The following is a 16,395-nucleotide window of genomic DNA, read 5'->3' as shown; positions in this document are numbered from 1 at the left end:
GGACCCTTCATGATTTTGAACACCTTCTATCAACACTCATTTCAACCTTCTCCAAGGAAACGTATTTGGTAGAATGGCGGGCGTTTACCTGGAAGGATGTCAGATACCCCTCAGCACATTAAGGAAAATGCTTGATTTGTCAGAACCTAAATGACCAAGCACCAACTATTGGAAGGTAGCATTGGACTGAATCCCTGAATGGCATTTTTGTGTTGTGGAGATGCCGGCGTTGGACTGGGGTGGGGCACAATAAGAAGTCTCACAACACCAGGTTAAAGTCCAACAGGTTTATTTGGTAGCACGAGCTTTCAGAGCACTGCTCCTTCATCAGGTGAGTGCAGGATTTGTTTCACAAATGGCATATATACACAAACTCAATTACAAGATAATGGTTGGAATGCGAGTCTTTACAGGTAATCAAGTCTTTACAGGTATAGACAATGCACGTGAAGAGAGGGATAATCACAGGTTAAAGAGGTGTGAATTGCCTCAAGCCAGGACAGTTAGTGAGATTTTGGAAGCCCAGCCCTGCGCAGTTGTTTGAGATTTTGGAAGCCCAGGCAAGTCGTGGGGGTTACAGATAGTGTGACATGAACCCAAGATCCCGGTTGAGGCCGTCCTCGTGCGGAATTTGGCTATCAGTTTCTGCTCAGCAGTTCTGCGCTGTCGTGTGTCGTTGAAGGCCGCCTTGGAGAACACTTACCCGAAGATCAGAGTGCCCTTGACTGCTGAAGTGTTCCCTGACAGGAAGGGAACACTCCTGCCTGGTGATTGTCGAGTGTGGTCCATTCATCCGTTGTCGTAGCGTCTGCATGGTTTCCCCAATGTACCATGCCTCGGAACATCCTTTCCTGCAGCGTATCAGGTAGACAACGTTGGCCGAGTTGCAAGAGTAGGTACCGTGTACCTGGTGGATGGTGTTCTCACGTGAGATGATGGCATCTGTGTCGATGATCCGACACGTCTTAGAGGTTGTTGTGGCAGGGTTGTGTTGTCGTGGTCACTGTTCTCCTGAAGGCTGGGTAGTTTGCTGCGGACAATGGTCTGTTTGAGGCTGTGCAGTTGTTTGAAGATAAGTAGTGGGGGGTATGGGGATGGCCTTGGCGAGATGTTCGCCTTCATCGATGACATATTGAAGGCTCCGGGGAAGATGTTCTCCGCTCTGAGGAAGTACTGGACGATGAAGGGTACTCTGTCCACCATGTCCTGTGTTTGTCTCCTGAGGAGGTCGGTGCGGTTTTTCGCTGTGGCGCGTTGGAACTGTTGATCAATGAGTCGAGCGCCATATCCTGTTCTTATGAGGGCATCTTTCAGCGTCTGGAGGTGTCTGTTGCGATCCCATTTTTGTGTGTAAATATCTATGGGTAACTGGAGACCAGTTAGTTTTAAAGTCAGCTGTATAGGAAAAATGGAATAGACCTTTAGAAATGCGTGCATTAACCAGAGACAACCAGCACAGACTTGTTAAAGGCAAATCAAGTTTAACAGATGTTATGTTGAAGTTGGATGGATAAAAGGAATGCAGTGGGTGAAACCGATTTGGATCTGAAGGCACAATTGAACAGCTGTTTTCCAAGAGGCTTAGAAAATTTCAGGCTTATGTTACAGAAAAAAATGTCGCAATATCAGTTTAAAAGAAACGACTTGCATTCATGTAGCGCCTTTTATGACCATTGGAAATCTCAAAGCACCTCATAGAGAATAGAATTATAGAATCCCTACAATGCAGAAGGAGGCAATTCGGCCGATCGAGTCTGCACCGACCACGATCCCACCCAGGCCCTATCCCCATAACCCTATTTATTTACCCGACTAACCCCCTGACACTAATGGGCAATTTAACATGGCCAATCAACCTAACCTGCACATTTGTTTAGCCATTTACACTTTATAGCCATTCAAGTACTTTTTGAAGTGTCATCGTGATGTGGGGAACAGCAAAGTGATGATTAGGTGATGTGGATTGAGAAATATTGACCAAGACATCTGGGCCAACTGCCCAGGCCCCTTCCATCTGAAGGTAGAAGGGGACTTGCTTTCACATTTCATTCAAGAACCCTGATAGTCTCGCATTCCTTCAGTACTGCACTGGAGTGTCAGCCTTGATCTTTGTGCTCAAGCCCTGGAGTGGATCTCGCACCTTCAATCTTCTGATTCAAGTGACAGTGCGATCCATGACACTGGGCGGGGGGGGGGGGGGGGGGGGGGGGACAATTTTAAAGAATAGGTTAGCACAGGAAACAAAAGCTAAAGTAAACCAGTGAACTTCACTCCTGTCTAAACGTAAGTTGAAACTTTTCTCAAAACCCATCACAGCACTCGTTTTGAGCCTTTGGTCACCTCATCTGGTATCTGCTTTCGTTTGGTCTCCTTTTTGTGACTACCTCTAGCAAGCAGTTTGAGACCTTTCTCTATGTTAAAGACACAGGTGGTTGTTTGATGTGGAAAAGGTTGGAGCTGATTGTACCAGTAAAGTTTATTTATTCGTCACAAGTAAGGCTTACATTAACACTGCAATGAAGTTACTGCGAAATTGCCACACTCCAGCACCTGTTCGGGTCAATGCAATCAGTAAATGGTGGCTGTATTTGTTTTGCAGTGTCCGGATGATTTAAACTTGGTTGGAACAAACAGAATTCTAATGTGGACTGTCTAAGTCTCCTGGAAGGTGTAGGCATGTTAGCTGAATGGACATACTCGGGACAACTTAATGTGGACAAATGTGAGGCAATTCACCTTGAGAGAAGAACCAGAGACTAAGAGGGCGAACTCAATGGGTAGATGCTGAAAGGTGTGGATAAATAGAGGAGCATCGGGGTCTGCATACAGAATTCCCTCGGTGCAAGTGGAGGGAGATAAGAACTTTGAAAAAGGCCAGTAAAATATCAAGTGAGACAGAGATGATATCGGAACTACTTCCGCTGGAGCAGAGAACAGTTTACAAGTTGTTTTATGTGCTGGCAGTGGTGGGGTAGCTGTCAAATGCCCGAAACTGTCCTGTCAGATTGGCAAATTTCAAATGTCACAGTATTCTTTTCATATCATCCATTACCAGAGACAGAGTGACTGAGTATGAGCTCATCAGAGAGTCAGCATGTATTTGTAAAGGGTAGATCATGTCTGACTAATCGATTTTGTATTTTTGTCAAATCACCGTCATGGTTAACACAAGGGTGTGGCAATGGAGGATACGAGAACTTAATGGAGGCATTTGTAAGGTTCTTCCGAAGGAACTGTTAGCAAAATTAACCACCCAGGAATGGAGGTAACATTCTGAAACAGTAATTAGTTGACAGTGATTTCGACTGCAGAGTCCCTGGGGATTAGTATCATTGCCAGTCGCTGTTTCCTGAGCCACATTTGAATTGTACAATTGCCAAGTGTTGCTCGGGTTTTAGTTTCATTTCTGCTTTATCTTCCACATTCTAATCAGTGACTCAAAGAGCAACTGACTGGTTTCCACCTTCACCACAGTGCTCAGACAAATTGCTGATTCGTGGGAGGGTTTTTATATCGTGCGATGCCTTTTTTAAAAACTGCTTTGGTTTTGTTATTTGTCAGAATTCAAAGGCAGTGTTGAACCTGTCTTAATTCGGAGTTTAGTTTGTGTCCCTTCAAAAGAATAACAGTCTCGCTATCGACCAAAAGTGGACCCTGGTCGTCAAGGCCCTGGAGGATAAGCATTCATCTAATTTGGTAGATAAATATTTAAATTTATAAGGAGGCAACAAGAATGTTAGAGACTTGTCATGCTGATAAGAGCTTTTCAAGACAGCTTGTTATCAGGAGATGATGTGGAGATGCTGGCGTTGGACTGGGGTAAACACAGTAAGAAGGTTATCAGGAGATGCAGGTAAAGGGAGCGTTTTGTTGGCTGTTTCCTGCCTTGTATTTTATGCTGTGATAATGGAGGGCCTAAGCAGTCGGGGAGTGTTTGTGGGTTGTTGATTCTTCAGTGGTGAGCAGAGGGCCACGTGTGAAATGAATACAATGCTATCTATATGGGGGAATCCGAGAGGTGGTGTGTCTTGCAAACCATGATGGCTAAAATAAAGTTCAGTCAGTGTCTGAAAGAGATTTGAGTTCTTGGAAAGTAAGGTTTTAAGTTTGTTTATTAGTATCACAAAATGATAGTAACCACACGTTGAAATGGAAGTGGCGTTGTCTGCTCTTCCCTCGGGTTTACCCCTCACTGGTGCTGCTTTAAAACGCATCTTGAGCACTTGAGTTCAGAGACCTGACCTTAGATTATAGAATTCACATCTGATGTCAAAGCTACAGAACTCTCTGGCTTTGAGGAAGCCAGACTCGCATTTTGATTATATTTATTGTCACATGTATTAACATGTATGTATTAACTATATATTAACATAGTTAAAAGTATTGTTTCTGGCGCGCTATACAAAGCATACCGTTCATAGAGAAGGAAAGGAGAGAGTGCAGAATGTAGTGTTACAGTCTTGGCTAGGGTGTAGAGGAAGATCAACTTAATGCAAGGTAAGTCCATTCAAAAGTCTGTCAGCAGCAGGGAAGAAGCTGTTCTTGAATCGGTTGGTATGTGATCTCAGACTTTTGTATCTTTTTTGTGACGGAAGAAGGTGGAAGAGAGAATGTCCGGGGTGTGTGGGGTCCTTGATTATGCTGACTGCTTTTCCAAGGCAGCGGGAAGTGTAGACAGAGTCAATGGATGGGAGGCTGGTTTGCGTGATGGATTGGGCTTCATTCACGACCTATTGTAGTTCCTTGCGGTCTTGGGCAGAGCAGGAACCATACCAAGCTGAGATATAACCAGAAAGAATGCTTTCTATGGTGCATCTGTAGTAGTTGGTGAGAGTCGTAGCTGACATGTCAAATTTCCAGAACACCTTTAGGGCCAGAGGACTTCCCCAAGCACTTTAGAACTAATGAAGTATTCCCTAAGTGCTGTAATGTCAGGAATGTTGCAGCTGGTTTGCACATAGCAATGTTCCACAATCAACATTGTGATAACCAGGGAATGTGTGTGTGTTACACTGAGGAATGAATATTGAACAGGACAAGGACTAATCTCCTCCTCTACCTAATAGTTTTTAAAAATCCATTCATGGGACTTGGCTGTCGCTGGCTGGCCAGCATTTATTGCCCATCCCTAGTTGCCCATGGAGGGCAGTTGAGTCATTGGATCTTTTCTGTACTCCTGTGAGGGCAGGCATCGCTCAGCTCAATGTTACTGGGATTTTTGGGTGGGGGTGTGTGGGAAGATTTGCTGTCAGAGTCTCAGGAGGTGCGAGGGGATTGTGTCACGGAGTCTCGAGGGATGGGTGGCGGCGATGGTTAAGATTCCCATTACTGAGAGTCTCTGGGTTTGGCTGAGGTGAACATCCCATCACTGAGAATTTTAGGCTGGAGGCACATGGTGAAGATCTCTTTAGATAAGATGAAAAATGTACAAAACTCTCGGTGATCTTATCAATGACTTATACAGATGTAGCAAGTATTCCCTGTTTTTATACTCCATTTCCCTGCAATAAAGGCCAACGTTCCATCTACCTTCCTAATAACGCTAACTTTTAGTGATTAATATACAAAAGACATTCCGATCCCTTTGTACTTAGCATGCTGAAACAATCCGTGTCGGAACACAAGACTGCTTCTGAAGAGTCATGTCCAAATGCAATAAGACCTAAACAATATCCAGACTTGGGCTGACAAGTGGCAAGTACCATTCATGCCACACGAGTGTTTGGCAAGAACCATCCCCAACAAGAGAGGATCTAACCATTACCCCATGATATTCAATGGTGATACCATCGCTGAATCTCCCACTATCAACTTTCTGGGGGTTACCATTGAACTGGATTAGCAATATAAATACTGTGGCTACAAAAGCAGGTCAGAAGCTAGAAACCCTGTGGCGATTTACTCCCTCCTGACTTCCCAAAGCATGTCCACAAAGTACAAGGCACGAGTCAGGTGTGTGATGGGATACTCTCCACTTCCCTGGATGCGTGCAACTCCAATAACACTCCAGAAGCTTGGCACCATCCAGGACAAAGCAGCCCGCTTGATTGGCACCGCACCTACAAACATCCACTCCCCGAATGAACAGTGGCAGCACTGCAGGAACTCACCAAGGATCCTGAGGCAGCACCTTCCAAACCCATGACCACTAGCATCTATACCCATGAGAACACCACCACTTGGAAGTTCCCCTCCAAGCCACTCACCATCTTAACTTGGAAATATATCCCCGTTCCTTCATTGTCACTGGGTCAAAATCCATGAATTCCCTCCCGAACAGCACTGTGGATGTATCTACACCTCGGGGACTGCAGCGGTTCAAGAAGGCAGCTCACTATCAGCAATTAAAGATGGATAATAAATGCTGGGCTGGCCACTGATGCCCACAGCTTAAGAGTTAATTTTTAAAAATTCTCCAGTCTCTCTCTTTAATATTCTGCGTTTCTATTCTTCCTGCAAAAGTGGCCAATCTCTCTCTTTCCCACATTATACTCCATTTTTTTACCACTCAACCTAATCTGGATCCATTTGCAGACTCTCTATCCTCATCAAAACTTGCTTTTCTACCTTTGTATCATCAACAAATTGGCTGGAACATAGTCGGTTCCTTCACCCAAGGCATTAATTAAGATTGCATGTAGTCAGAGGCCCGGCACTGATCCCGGTGGCGCTGATCCCGGTGGCACTCCACTCATTACATTTTGTCAAGCTGAAGGCTGGGAAAATGAAGCTAAAGCTGCTTGTGTTGAAGAGTGGAGAAGTCCCAATGGGGCTGTGCGGTCTACTATGTCTCCAGTTCTTTGGTCCCACTCCAGAATTTGATCACAAGCAAAGCTTCCTCCTCCCCCTCCTCAGCTCGCGTTCCCTGAGACTCTTGACGGTAAACCTGCCAGCCTCCACTGTCCTTGTGTTGCCTGTGGGAGTTTCTCCCAGACAGTGTTGGAATGTTTGAAAGCTATGAAGCATTGGAGATGAGAAAGACATGCTTTGTTTTCACCTGGAGTTCAGTCTGTTTTAAGAGCATAGAACAGTACAGCACAGAACAGGCCCTTCGGCCCACGATGTTGTGCCGAGCTTTATCTGAAACCAAGATCAAGCTATCCCACTCCCTATCATCCTGGTGTGCTCCATGTGCCTATCCAATAATTGCTTAAATGTTCCTAAAGTGTCTGACTCCACTATCACTGCAGGCAGTCCATTCCACACCCCAACCACTCTGAGTAAAGAACCTACCTCTGATATCCTTCCTATATCTCCCACCATGAACCCTATAGTTATGTCCCCTTGTAATAGCTCCATCCACCCGAGGAAATAGTCTTTGAAGTTCTAACAAGATTTTATTGTCACTTCATGAGCTGGAATTCTGTTTGTCCCAACAACCTCAGAATGCTGGAGTGGCACAGTGGTTAGCACTGCTGCCTCACAGCGCCAGGGACCCAGGTTCAATACCCGGCTTGGGTCACTGTCTATGTGGAGTTTGCACATTCTCCCCGTGTCTGCATGGGTTTCCTCCGGGTGCTCCTGTTTCCTCCCACAGTCCAGAAATATGTGGGTTAGGTTGATTGGCCAGGCTAAATTGCTCCTAAGTGTTAGGGAGATTAGTAGGGTAAATATGTCGGGTTATAGGGATAGGGCCTGGGTGGGATTGTGGTCGGTGCAGACTCAATGGGCTGAATGGCCTCCTGCACTGTAGGGACTCTATGATTCTAATGTATCCCTGCTCCCAGCCAAAATTCTGGCCTTGCTCTTGTTAGAATGTCTAATTAATGTGTACAGTGAGGTAAAGATTTCTCCCTTTCCCTGTGAGGAGCGCTGTTTAATCTTTGTGATGATGGTTAATGCTGCACATTGGGCAGCATTACCAGAGTTAGAGAGCTAGGGCCTACTCCAGGATACTCAACATGGGTTTTGTAACAGCGTTGATCCTACTGAGCTAGCTTCAATCAGCTATTTGAGAAAGTCAGGAAATTGGGTAGATGTCGGTAACTGTGCCTTCAGCTGCCCAGACCCTGAGCTTTGAAGTTTCTTTTATAATCCTTCTACTCTCCACATGTAAAGTCCTAAACATTTGACTAAGTGTTTAATCATCTGTCCTAATATCATTGCTGTTTGGTAACAGTCCTGCCTTATTTGACCATACTAGAGACAATGTTACTGATAGGTGTACCCTAGGGATCTGTGCTCTTGTCATTTGTACAATTGCATAAATATCAGTCTGAGGAATTATTTGAGGTTTGCTAATGGTGGCAAATTATGGGGCATAGCAAAGCGGGAGGATGTGACTGGAGGTGTCCCCTCCAGAACTGTACAACATTTCTAAATGGATTTTTATCCATGTGAGAGGCAAGAGAGGGGATTGCAGGAATTTGACCCAAATTGAGGGTAGTGCAGTCGATGTAGTTTATATGGTTTTCTGGTCGCCACGTTATCGGAAGGGTATGATTGAGGAGGTGCAGAGGAGATTCACCAGGATGCTTCCTGGGTTGGAGTATTTAACTTATGAAGAGAGATTGGATAGACTTGAGATGCTTTGTCCTAGCAGAGAATACTGAGGGGCAAACGGATCGAGGTGTACAAGAATGAGGGACATGGGCAGAGTGGATAAGGAGCAGCTGTTCCCCTTAGCTGAAGGGTCAGTCATGAGGGGATGCGAATTTAAGGTGAGGGGTAAGAGGGTTTAGGGGGGGATGTAACGAAAAGCATGGGCTGTGTGTTTTTTTTATTCATTTGTGAGACATGGGCGTCGCTGGCTGGGTCAGCATTTATTGCCCATCCCTGGTTGTCCTGGAGTTGAGTGGCTGGCTCTGCCATTTCAGAGGGCAGTTGAGAGTCAACCGCATTGCCGTGGCTCTGGAGTCACATGTAGGCCAGACTGGGTAAGGAGGGCAGAGTTCCTTCCCTAAAGGGCATGTAGGCCGGCTAGGTTGAGTGTGCTGAAGAGTTAGTGTTACAAATGAATATACACATGCAAGTTTGTGAATTATGTCATTCCACGCTAGGCACACCAAGTGGAGAAGCACGACAGGGTTTTCGAAACTGCAGATACCACTGTGACGCTGACGATGAGCATTTTATTTTAAAGGAACGGGATTTTTTTTCTCTAAAGTTTGCCTTTTTTCTTTTTGCAGAAGACCATTACCTGTCAACATTGAAGCATAAAGTCAACGTTTACCAACATAACCTGCAGGACAATCCAACGGTGACCACTCAGGTATGGTCGCAGCATGTTGGGGTACCCTTTTTTCATTCATTCGTGGGACATGGGCGTCGCTGGCTGGCCAGCACTTATTGTCCATCCCTAGTTGCCCTTGAGAAGGTGGTGACGAGCTGCCTTCCTGAATCGCTGCAGTGGGTTGACCCACCTTGTCGTTTGATGCAGTGACCGGTAATGTTCAAGGACCAGCACAGTGCTGCCTAATTGCTCGTGACGATGCCTGACGTGTGTTTACCCAATAGAGTGGGGTGGTCAGAGGAATGGTTTTCAAACTTGTGTGTATGGATCCAGTGAGCATGGGCACCATTCCTAACTTTGGAAAGGTAGTGCCAGCCAGCTAACCAAAATGGGAAATGTTGCCAAGCATTTTTATTATGTGTGTATGGGGGGCTTGGTGTTACGGGCCTTCACCACAGCTACTTTCACTTCGCTCCTCTCGAGAGACTAGGCGAAGATTTTCGGAGTTTAAATCTGCCTTTATTCAACCTATAGCGGGCAAATCTGCATTCACAATGTGGCATTCAGACTCATCGAACGATACATTGCAATAGTAATTATATCTTTGGTTATGGGTGGCTTGGTGGCACAGTGGTTAGCATCGCTGCCCCTCAGCGCCAGGGACCCGGGTTCGATTCCCGGCTTGGGTCACTGTCTGTGTGGAGTCTGCACGTTCTCCCCGTGTCTGCGTGGGTTTCTTCCGGCTGCTCCTGTTTCCTCTCTCGGTCCGAAAGATGTACTGGTTAGGTGCATTGCCAATGCTAAATTCTTCCTCAGTGTGCCCTCATGCACAGGTGCAAACCACTGTTCCAGCTTCCTGTCAGAATTGGGAGTCTGGAGTCATTTCTGGTTCGCTCACTGGAACTGAGGTTGTCTGTTCCGTTCAGGTAATGGTTCCTCTTCACCACTGGCCACGAGGCCACAAGCCTCTTTGCCACAAGCTTCTCCTTCATGCACCCAGTGTTCTGCGATGATTCCAGCTGTCTGCTTGTTCTGGCCTGGAGCTGTGTTTCTGAGACGTCTCTTCCTCTTTACCCTCAAGATATCTAATTCCATCTGTTCTCGTTAAACTGGTTTCCAAGTGTGTTGTGGAGAAACCCGGATGACTCTTTTCAAATACTTGAAGCATGTAATGAAGAGGTTCTAATTTACCCTGAGTTTTGGCTAAGCTCAGGAATAGTCACGCCTGGAGCTAACAAATGTCTGGATGACAACTTCAGAATTGTTGGATCTTGATTCTTGTGGGGTTTTGGTATTCTGATGGTATGGATTATTCCCGGGGTTTGGTATTGAGTGCTGGTTATTCCCAGGATTTTGTTATCCTAAACTTGCTGATTATCCATATCCCCAGATCTCTAAAGGTTGCCACTCAAGTGGATAGAGCTGTGAAGAAGGCATATAGTGTGTTAGCTTTTATTAACAGGGGGTTGGAGTTTAAGAGCCGTGGGGTTATGCTGCAACTGTACAGGACCTTGGTGAGACCGCATTTGGAATATTGTGTGCAGTTCTGGTCACCTCACTATAAGAAGGATGTGGAAGTGCTGGAAAGAGTGCAGAGGAGATTTACCAGGATGCTGCCTGGTTTGGAGTGTCGGTCGTATGAGGAAAGGTTGAGGGAGCTGGGGCTGTTCTCTCTGGAGCGGAGGAGATTGAGGGGAGACTTAATAGAGGTTTATAAAATGATGAAGGGGATAGATCGAGTGAACGTTCAAAGACTATTTCCTCGGGTGGATGGAGCTATTACGAGGGGGCATAACTATAGGGTTCATGGTGGGAGATATAGGAAGGATATCAGAGGTAGGTTCTTCACGCAGAGAGTGGTTGGGGTGTGGAATGGACTGCCTGCAGTGATAGTGGAGTCAGACACTTTAGGAACATTTAAGCGGTTATTGGATAGGCACATGGAGCACACCAGGATGGTAGGGAGTGGGATAGCTTGATCTTGGTTTCAGATGAAGGTCGGCACAACATCGTGGGCCGAAGGGCCTGTTCTGTGCTGTACTGTTCTATGTTCTATGTTCTATCCCAGGGTTTGGTATTTTGTTGGTACTGATTTTTTCCGGGTTTTTGGTATTCTGTGGATAGACTCTCCCATGGGGTTTCCATATTCTGGGATTATTATAAATACTGTGGCTACAAGAGCAGGTCAGAGGTGCCAGTAACTCACCCCCTGACTCCCCAAAGCCTGTTCACCATCTAGAGGGCACAAGTCAGGAGTGTAATGCCTGGATGGATGCAGCTCCAGCAACACTCGAAGCTCAACACCGTCCAGGATAAAGCAGCCCTGCTTGATTGGCATCCCCTCCAACAGTCTTGAGTGTTGTTGGAGCTGCACCCGATAGGTCTAGGCATCTAAAAACGGACAAAGACCTTGAGTATAGTGAAAGTAGGAAGAAACTTAAACATGGATTTAGGAGGACTAAATGTCTTGAGCAAACAGGGTCAAGGAGGATCCCAAGGCACTTGACGCACATACTAGGAGCAAGAGGGTAACAAGGGAAAGAGTAGGCCCACTCAAAGACAATGGAGGGAAGTTATGCATGCAAACCGAGGAAGTGGGTGAGATCCTTAATGAGTATTTATTAGTATTCACCAAGGAGGAGGACATGATGGTCAGAGATAGGTGTATGAGTGCTCTTGAGAATGTCAGTAGATTGAAGGGGGGGTGTTGAGTATTCTAAATTGCATTAAAACAGAGAAGTTCCCATGGCCAGATGGGATCTAGAACATAGAACAGTACAGCACAGGACAGGCCCTTCGGCCCACGATGTTGTGCCGAGCTTCATCTGAAACCAAGATCAAGCTATCCCACTCCCTATCATCCTGGTGTGCTCCATGTGCCTATCCAATAACCACTTAAGTGTTCCTAAAGTGTCTGACTCCACTATCACTGCAGGCAGTCCATTCCACACCCCAACCACTCTCTGCGTAAAGAACCTACCTCTGATATTCTTCCTATATCTCCCACCATGAACCCTATAGTTATGCCCCCTCGTAATAGCTCCATCCACCCGAGGAAATACTCTTTGAGCGTTGACTCTATCCCCTTCATCATTTTATAAACCTCTATTAAGTCTCCCCTCAGCCTCCTCCGCTCCAGTGAGAACAGCCCTAGCTCCCTCAACCTTTCCTCATAAGACCTACCCTCCAAACCAGGCAGCATCCTGGTAAATCTCCTCTGCACTCTTTCCAGTGCTTCCACCTCCTCCTTATAGTGAGGTGACCAGAACTGCACACAATATTCCAAATGTGGTCTCACCAAGGTCCTGTACAGTTGCAGCATAACCCCACGGCTCTTAAACTCCAACCCCCTGTTAATAAAAGCTAACACACTATATGCCTTCTTCACAGCTCTATCCACTTGAGTGGCAACCTTTAGAGATCTGTGGATATGGACCCCAAGATCTCTCTGTTCCTCCACAGTCTTCAGAACCCTACCTTTGACCCTGTAATCCACATTTAAATGAGTCCTACCAAAATGAATCACCTCACATTTATCAGGGTTAAACTCCATTTGCCATTTTTCAGCCCAGCTTTGCATCCTATCTATGTCTCTTTGCAGCCTACAACAGCCCTCCACCTCATCCACTACTCCACCAATCTTGGTGTCATCAGCAAATCTATACCAGGTTACTGCGGGAGGCAAGGGCAGAAATAGTTGGGGCCTTAACAGATATCTTCACATCCTCTTTGACCACAGGCGAGGTTCCAGAGGACTGGAAAATAGCCAATGTTGCTTCCTTGTTTGAGAAAGGAAGCAGGGATAATCCAGGAAATTATAGATCAGTGAGCCTGACGTCAGTGATGGGGAAGCTTTTGGAGAAGGTACTGAGGGATGGAATATATGCACATTTGGAAGAAAATGGACTAGTTAGTGATAGGCAGTGTGGTTTTGTCCGGGGAAAGTCATGTCTCATCAACTTGATTGAGTTTATGAAGAGGTGACAAAAAATTGATGAGGAAAGGGCTGTGGATGTAGTTTATGTGGACTTTAGTAAGGCATTTGACAAGGTCCCACATGGCAGGCTGGTACACAAACTAAAATCATTTGGGGTGGGTTGGCTAGATGGATACAGAACTGGCTTGGTTATAGAAATGATGTGGAGATGCCGGTGTTGGACTGGGGTAAACACAGTAAGAAGTCTCACAACACCAGGTTAAAGTCCAACAGGTTTATTTGGGAGCAAAAACTTTTTTATTTGGTAGCAAAAGTGCGGTATAGCCCCTCGAAATGGAGAACAAATAAAGCTAGAAGACAGAGTAGCTGTGGAAGGGTGCTTTTCAGAATGGAGATCTGTAGCTAGTGGTGTTCCGCAGGGAGCAGTGCTGGGACCTCTGTTGTTTGTAGCATACGTAAATGATCTGGAGGAAAATGTAGGCGGTCTGATTAGTAAGTTTGTGGATGACATGAAGATTGTCGGAGTTGCTGATAGTGCCGAGACTTGGGCACAGAAATGGCAGATAGATTTAATCTGGACAAATGCGAGGTGATGCATTTTGGAGGATCAAATTTAGGTGTGAATTATACTGTAAATGGCAGAACCCTTAGGAACATTAACACAGAGGGATCTGGGTGTGCAGGTCCACAGTTCCCTAAAAGTGACAACACAGGTGACCAGGGTGATTAAGGCGGCATATGGCATGCTTGCCTTCATCAGCCGGGGCATTGAGTGCAAGAGTTGGGAAGAGTTGGCAGCTTTATAAAATCTTGGTTAGGACGCATTTGGAATATTGCGTGTAGTCCTGGTCACCACTCTACCAGAAGGGCATGGAAGCTTTGGAGAGAGTGTAAAGAAGGTTCACCAGGATGTTGCCTGGTCTCGAGGGTGTTGGCTATGAGGAGAGGTTGAATAAACTAGAATTGTTTTCACTGGAAAGACGGAGGCTGAGGGGAGACCTGATAGAGGTCTATAAAATTGAGAGGCACAGACAGGGTGGATAGTCAAAGGCTTTTTCCTAGGGTGGAAGTGTTGATTACAAGGGGGGCACAGGTTCAAGGTGAGAGGGGGAAAGTTTAAGGGAGATGTGCGGGGGAAGTTTTTCATGCAGAGAGTGGTGGGTGCCTGGAACGCGCTGCCTGGGGAGGTGGTGGAAGCAGGCACATTAGCAACATTTAAGAGGCGTCTTGGTGGGTACATGAATAGGGAGGGAGTAGAGCGATACAGTCTGAATAAGGGCAGAAGTTTTTTTTAAATTAGGGCATCACGATGGCGCAGGCTTGGAGGGCCGAAGGGCCTGTTCCTGTGCTGTACTTTTTTGTTCTTTGACCATAAAAGCATTGCCGATTGTCGGAAAAACCCATCTGGTTCACTCATGTCCTTTAGGGAAGTTAAATCTGCTGGCCTACATGTGACTCCATAGCCACAGCAATGTGGTTGACTCTCAGCTGCCCTCTGGACAAAGGCAACTAGGGATGGGCAATAAATGCTGGCCAGCCAGCCAGCCACGTCCCACGAAAAATAAAAAAAAATTACACGCGTGCACACAGTGCCTTCTTTACAGAATAGCACACTATTCCCCCAAAATATTATTAAAAGTAACATCCATTCTTGCTGTTCCCTGTCCTCTGCATACCACCTTGACTTGGAAATATATCGCTGTTCCTTCACTGGGTCACGATCCTGGAGTTCCCTTCCTAACAGCACTGCAGGTTGATCTGCACCGCATGGACTGCAGCGGTTCAAGAAGGCAGCTGAAGGATAATTGGGGAGTTGCAAAGGCCCAGCCATTGACCCCCCCACATTCTGTGAAAGAATTTTTTTAAAAAGAAGTCCCCTGGGGTCTGGCTGTTCTGGAGTTGCTGCTAACAGTAATTTGTTTCAATGTTCTGTGTTACAGAGGGTGGAAAATCTGTTTAAAAATCTGGTGGAGAACAATCCAGTGGACATTAATCCGTACATCTTTAATGAGGGCACAGCCAGGATGGAGGACCATACCTTTGGTAATTTCTGGCAGCGATATTCCTGCTTCCTTTTCATAGTGATGTTTGTGTTCTATTTTGTTGTCATCTACACCCACTTCACTAACCATTCCCTCCCCATCCCAGTTTCTGCCCTCCCCCTCTGGTGCTGATGTATAATTTTATAGGTTCCTGCTTCCTTTGTTTAGTCTCCTAAGTGATTATTCTTCAATCCCCGGGGAGGCTCAGTGGCGGGGGTGGGGGGAGGGTGGGGGCAGGTGGCTCTGGCCGGGGGGGGGGGAGGCCGGAGCGGGCAGCTCAGTGGCCTGGGGGCAGTTGGGGGGGCGCTCAGTGACTTTTGGTGCGAGCTTCAGATGCAGATATAAACCATTCTTCATTTGGGGAATCCTGTTGGGGAGCTTTTCTGTTCAGTGGGGTGTGAGATGATTCTGTTGATCCTATAGGGGGAGATTCGAGTGAGGAGGATGATGATTACACTTATGAAGATGAAGACTTTTCCAATGATGAAGATGACCAAAATGTGAACACGTTTTGTGGACTGCGGAAGAATTTCCTGTACGATATTCCAGAGTTGCCATCCAAGTGTAAAAACATTACAGATCCATACAGTATACAAGATTCCAATTCATATAGAGGTTCTGCTGAGGTGGGTGAACATAAGAAATTCAACCGCAGAATTTAGTCCAGTAGAGTCTGCGTCAGTCTCAGTGAGATTCCACCCTTCCCTGAGTCTCTGTCTCAGTGAGATTCCACCCTTCCCTGAGTCTCTGTCTCAGTGAGATTCCACCCTTCCCTGAGTCTCTGTCTCAGTGAGATTCCACCCTTCCCTGAGTCTCCGTCTCAGTGAGATTCCACCCTTCCCTGAGTCTCTGTCTCAGTGAGATTCCACCCTTCCCTGAGTCTCCGTCTCAGTGAGATTCCACCCTTCCCTGAGTCTCTGTCTCAGTGAGATTCCACCCTTCCCTGAGTCTCCGTCTCAGTGAGATTCCACCCTTCCCTGAGTCCCAGTCTCTGTCTCAGTGAGATTCCACCCTTCCCTGAGTCTCCGTCTCAGTGAGATTCCACCCTTCCCTGAGTCTCTGTCTCAGTGAGATTCCACCCTTCCCTGAGTCTCCGTCTCAGTGAGATTCCACCCTTCCCTGAGTCTCTGTCTCAGTGAGATTCCACCCTTCCCTGTGTCTCTGTCTCAGTGAGATTCCACCCTTCCCTGAGTCTCCGTCTCAGTGAGATTCCACCCTTCCCTGAGTCTCCGTCTCAGTGAGAT

The 16,395-nt window shown here is 46.4% G+C and overlaps 1 protein-coding gene across 1 annotated transcript in view; it reads left to right on the top strand.

Moving 5' to 3' along the window:
* Positions 1-3,491: 3,491 nt before the first annotated feature.
* Positions 3,492-16,395, top strand: part of LOC144489051 (uncharacterized) — a gene marked incomplete at its 3' end in the record, with an annotated part of 60,895 nt that continues 47,991 nt past the window's right edge. The window contains exons 1-4 of the mRNA XM_078207001.1: positions 3,492-3,853; positions 9,129-9,211; positions 15,050-15,152; positions 15,575-15,777. Of these exons, the coding sequence (XP_078063127.1) occupies positions 3,790-3,853; positions 9,129-9,211; positions 15,050-15,152; positions 15,575-15,777 (453 nt within the window). The remainder of the gene's footprint in view (positions 3,854-9,128; positions 9,212-15,049; positions 15,153-15,574; positions 15,778-16,395) is intronic.

This window comes from Mustelus asterias, unplaced genomic scaffold (genome assembly GCF_964213995.1).
Source record: "Mustelus asterias unplaced genomic scaffold, sMusAst1.hap1.1 HAP1_SCAFFOLD_1967, whole genome shotgun sequence".
NCBI lineage: Eukaryota > Metazoa > Chordata > Chondrichthyes > Carcharhiniformes > Triakidae > Mustelus > Mustelus asterias.
This window is presented reverse-complemented; position numbering and strand designations above follow the sequence as displayed.